Source organism: Postia placenta (assembly GCF_002117355.1).
Source record: "Postia placenta MAD-698-R-SB12 unplaced genomic scaffold POSPLAscaffold_18, whole genome shotgun sequence".
Taxonomy (NCBI): Eukaryota; Fungi; Basidiomycota; class Agaricomycetes; order Polyporales; family Adustoporiaceae; genus Rhodonia; species Rhodonia placenta.
Window position 1 is genome coordinate 62,117 of NW_020169849.1, and position 4,908 is coordinate 67,024.

Genomic DNA, 4,908 nt, shown 5'->3' on the forward strand with positions numbered 1-4,908 from the left:
TCAGCGGACCTGGGGCTTGGCTGGGAATGTCTTGGTACGGTTGCACACGTCACAAGTGCTTACGTACTCATTGACAAACTTGGACATCCCAGGCCAGCGAGTAATTCCGCGATACGAGCTCCAGGGTTTTGGCACGACCGCCATGACCGGCAATCGGCGAGTCGTGGTGGATCTTGACTATATCCCGCCGGAGCTCTGCGTTCTTTGGGACGTACATGCACCCGCGGAACAGCAGGAGCCCTTGTTCGGCATTCCACTCCTCAAAACCCCTTTGCAGCCGGGGCGGCCCGAGGTCCTGCACCTTTTCAAGTGCCTCGGCCACCTCCCGATCCTTCTCCGAACATTCCCTGATGCGCTTCAGAAGCGACTGATCAGCTGTCACTGAGGCATGACCGCGCCTGGCGGAGGCGATGCGGAAGCGCTCCGGCTTGAGAACCACCTGATCGGTGTTATCGTCCTCATCGCCGATCTGATGGTCTGATCGACGCGACAGGGCATTGGCCTTTCCATTAGACGTCCCGGCCTTGTGTGTGATGCGGAAGTCGAAGCGAGCCAGGAACAGCGACCATCGCGCTTGACGGCGCGTGAGATGCTGGGATGTACGCCAGTACTCGAGGTTCTTATGATCGGTTACGATCTCGAACTGATTGGGTAACCCCTCGAGATAGTGGCGCCAATCGTCCAGTGCCTCAATGATCGCGAGCATCTCCTTATCGTAGATCTCGTAGTTCCGCTGTGCCGGATCCATCGCATGGGATCTGAAGGCGATGGGATGCCATTTGCCGTCATCCTGCTTCTGCATCAATACGCCACCCGTGGCATAGCCCGAGGCATCAACCTCAATGCGCGTCTCTCGATTGGGATCGTACAGTGCCAAGACGGGAGTCGTCGCAAAGAGCCGCTTGAGCTCATCGAAGGCATGCTGCTCTTCCTCGCCCCAATGCCATGGGTCGTTCCCTGTGAGTCGGTCGAGTGGTCGCGAGATCTTAGCGAAGTCCTTAATGAAGCAGCGGTAGAAATTGGAGAACCCCCGGAACTTCTGAACGTCTTTTTTGTTCTGGGGCACCGGCCACTCGTTGATTCCTTTCAGCTTCGCGGGATCCATCGCCACCTCATCGCCACCGAACACATAGCCGACGTAGTCAACTTTGGGAACGTCCCACTCGCACTTCTCAGGCTTTAGGAACAGATCGTTGTCCTGAAGGCGACGCAGAACCTCGCGCGTGACCTTTTCATGCTCCTCTTTGTTGGTGGAGAAGATGAGTATGTCATCCAAGTACACGAGGATCTTGCCACCGACGATGAGATCGTGGAAGATCTCGTTCATCATTGCCTGGAAAGTGGCGGGGGAGTTGGTGAGACCGAAGAACATCACCAGGGGTTCGTACAGCCCCCGGTTAGTCACGAAGGCCGCCTTCCACTCATCACCGGCTTTGATCCGGACGTTGTTGTATCCCCATCGGACATCGAACTTTGTGAAGAGCGTAGCGCCGCGGAGCTTATCCACCATCTCGGCGATCAACGGCAAGGGATAACGATTTTTGACCGTGATCGCGTTCAATCGGCGGTAGTCCTGCACGGGTCGAAGCGTCCCTTCCTTCTTTTTGATGAAGAAGAAGGGGGACGAGATGGGTGACTTCGATTCCCGTATGTAACCCTTCGCTAGTTGTTCCTTGAGGAACTTGTCAAGCTCCTCCTGCTCGTTGTTCGATAGGGGGTACACCTTCGAATGGAATGTTGAATAGCCGGGCACGAGTTCGATTGCGTGATCGTACGGCTTCCTTTCAGGTAACCGTTCTGATGCTTCCTTGGAGAAGACATTCAGGAACTCGTGGTACTGCTTGGGCACCGACTCCTCGGCGGTCTTAACGACCTTCTTTTTGATCTCTTCCTCCGCGAACAGCTGGGAGTATGTATGTCCTGCCGCAACGAACAGCTGAGGAGCGCCAGGAAGCGTGACACCTTGCTCCCAGGCTTCGATCAAATCGACCTCATCCCACTCTACCTCCACCAGATCTTCTTCGGGTTCAAAGTCCGGGAGTACCTGACTCCAGCAGGCACCTATCACCGACCGTTTGGACTTCGGCGAACGCCTGCGCGCCGTGGGCCTGACCCCCATATCACGCACAGTCGCTGCTTGCTCCATTCGGCCAATCCTCCTGGCACTGCACGTTTCAGGGCATCGCGACAATTTGAGGGAGCCCTTCTCCCAATCTATTTCTGGGTTGTGCTCGCGTAGCCAATCCAACCCGACGATCACATCTTCTGGACCGATGTCCGTGACCGTGAACACCGTCTTCTCGACGTGCTCTCCTATATGCATCTGTAGTACTGCTACCTCCGAGATGCTTCCGTCCTTGTTCAGGGTGCCGTCAATATTGTACAGCGGAATTGGTTCCTTCAACTTCCGTGTTTGCACCTTATTCTCGATAATGAATCGCTTGTTAATGAACTTCGTGGTGGCCCCGCTGTCCACCATAGCGATTACGTCCTTGTGCCGTCTTTTTCCTTGAAGTCGAACTGGAATGTGAAAGTGCTGGGACCCCTGGTCCAACTCATACACCATTGCAGTCGATAATACATTATAACGATTACATGATATACCCGGCCCGACGCGTGCGGCACGAAGCGCGGACCGGATCAAAAACCCTCCTCCTTCATCGCCCGATAGTGTTCGAGCTCCTCGCGCATCGACTTCACCTGTGCCATTAAGTCTGCCAGCTCCGATTGCTCGGATTTCGCTGAAGCGGTACTTATACTTGCCGAGGGTGTCGTCGTGATGGGGGCGCTTGTCGCAGCCTGGGTGGAGCCCGAGGCAACCGTAGCCCGCGCGTCGGCACGTTTTGTGTAAGGCTTGTCCTTACAATTGGGGCACTCGAAGCGTCGGTACCCTTGTTTCCCACAGCCGAAGCACGTGCCGGGGAAGTTTCCTTTTCCGACGGCCGCATTGATGCTGGCCGAAGCTGCGTGTGACGAGGGTGCACCACCACGTGCCCCACCGCGTCCTCGACCTCGGGCCGAGAAGAAGTTATTTAGCTCGGGCCGACGAGCCCGGCTAACGTCGAGGATTTGCTCGACCTCGGTGGCGCGCTTGTCAGCGGCTTGCCACGTGGCGAAGGTCTCGAGCTCGAGTTTGCGATAGACGCGGGAAGGGATGCCGCTCAGGTACTTGTCGCGTAGTTCCAGGTTCCCATACCCGGAACGGTCTGCCGGACCCTTGAACAGCGCAGAGAATTCTGCGGTGGTGCGCTTTTCGCGCATGGTTTTGTCGGAGCAGAGCTTGGTAAGCTCTACCTGTGCCGCGGCGGCGTCGTCGAGGTTGCCAAAACGGGCCTTGAATGCCTGAAGGAAGGCTTTTTCGTCGACGAAGGGGGTTGTTGCTCCCTGGATCCCGATTTGGACGGAGGCAAGCTGGGAGAAGATGGGGGTGGCCCAAGCTCGCGCGTCACCATCGAGGAGACTGAGGGCAACCTGGATCTTCAGCTCGAGGGAAGAGAGGGCCGTGTTGATCATCCAGTAGATGAGCAACTGCGAGATGAAGCGGTTGCATTCGATCACCGACTTCCCATCGTATCGGAGCGGGAGGAGGAGCTTCAACGTCTCCTTATCAGGTACGGCAGCGGGAGAGGACATTATCGGCGACGAGGGGGACGAAGGACTGCCCGCGGACGAAGGCGACTGTTGTGACTGTCCGCCGGGCGGACTTCTTGAGGAACGAGTGCTTGAGCGGCCTCGCGGCGGCGACGGCGGTGAAGTCGGTTGAGGAAGCCCGGAGGCGGGGTGACGTAGGACAGGGACTGAAGTCGAGGTGGTGACCGCTGACGACGAGCTGGCCCAAGAATGCGGCGGAGTGTCGCGGGGCTCGGTCTTGGGAGGCCTTTCCAACCGCGGCCCCAGGGAGGGCTGGGGGATCGCTTGAGGGGTCGCTGTAGGCTGTGCGACTGCCTCAGTTCCTCGAGGGAGATGGGGATCTCCTCGCGCTTGACCTGTACTGGCGACAGGTTGGGGGATGCGGGTGCCTGGCGAGGCAGGTCGGGATGGGACGGGAGTGACGTGGCAAGATGTAGATCTCGAGGTGCCAGCGTATCGGAGTGCAGGGCCGCGAGGGTGTTGGACTCGTCGGATTGGTACGAAGTGCCCTTCGTCAACAGTGATGGACCGTGGAGTGCGATTAGGGCACGGTTGCCGATCACAGATGAAGAAGGGAGGTCTGTCTTCGCTGCTCTTTGGGTCGTCACGAGAGACGTCAACCTGATCCTGGGTATCGAAGGCGTGCTCAAGTCGAGAGCAGTCGAAGAATTCGTCAGCCACGTTGATGGGGGGAGGAAGGGGAGGTGCGCGTGCTATGAAAGGCCGTGCTAGCTAGCTTACACCTACGGCGCCCGAGGTAACACTAGGGTTCGCAGTTCACGTGGGGCCCAGTACTGCTTTTGGCTAGTATGCAGCAGGAACCTAAGCCACGCGTCCGTGAGGACAAGTATCGCCCACTGAAGTGCAGATACCGAAGAGTTTGTCCCTTAAGTGGTGGCGATGTATCGTAGGTTATCTAAGTATCGTAGGGTATAGTAGGGGTGCGCACCACCCAACCTATAGGAGAGGAAAGATGAGTGTTTGTTTTGGAACGCCGGCAGCGTTGAGCAGTTTCGACCTAATGTCGCGACTTAGGGTCGAGTGACAGGGGAAAACCAAACGCTGGGGGCGTTCGACTTATCTTACCGAAGCGATGGTGAGCTAGGCTCAAACCTAAGGCTAGGGACAAGAATGTATTAGTTAGTAAGTAAAAGAAGTAAGTACAGGAGAGCTTACTGACCTAGGGACAAGAGGTCGAAACTGAGGTCCCTAGGGCAGCAGAGGCTGGTTTATATACATGGGAAGATTTAGGGCAGGCTGTGCGCGTTGGTCCGTGCG

The 4,908-nt window shown here is 57.0% G+C and overlaps 1 protein-coding gene across 1 annotated transcript; it reads right to left on the bottom strand.

The window, feature by feature from the left end:
* Positions 1-3,048: 3,048 nt before the first annotated feature.
* On the bottom strand, positions 3,049-4,511 carry POSPLADRAFT_1113746 (hypothetical protein; the record flags this gene model as incomplete). The annotated part of the gene is made up of 3 exons (XM_024483416.1): positions 3,049-4,343; positions 4,372-4,373; positions 4,453-4,511. Coding segments are annotated over 3 exons (1,356 nt in total), but the record flags the coding sequence as incomplete, so codon positions are not given.
* Between the last annotated feature and the right edge of the window lie 397 nt (positions 4,512-4,908).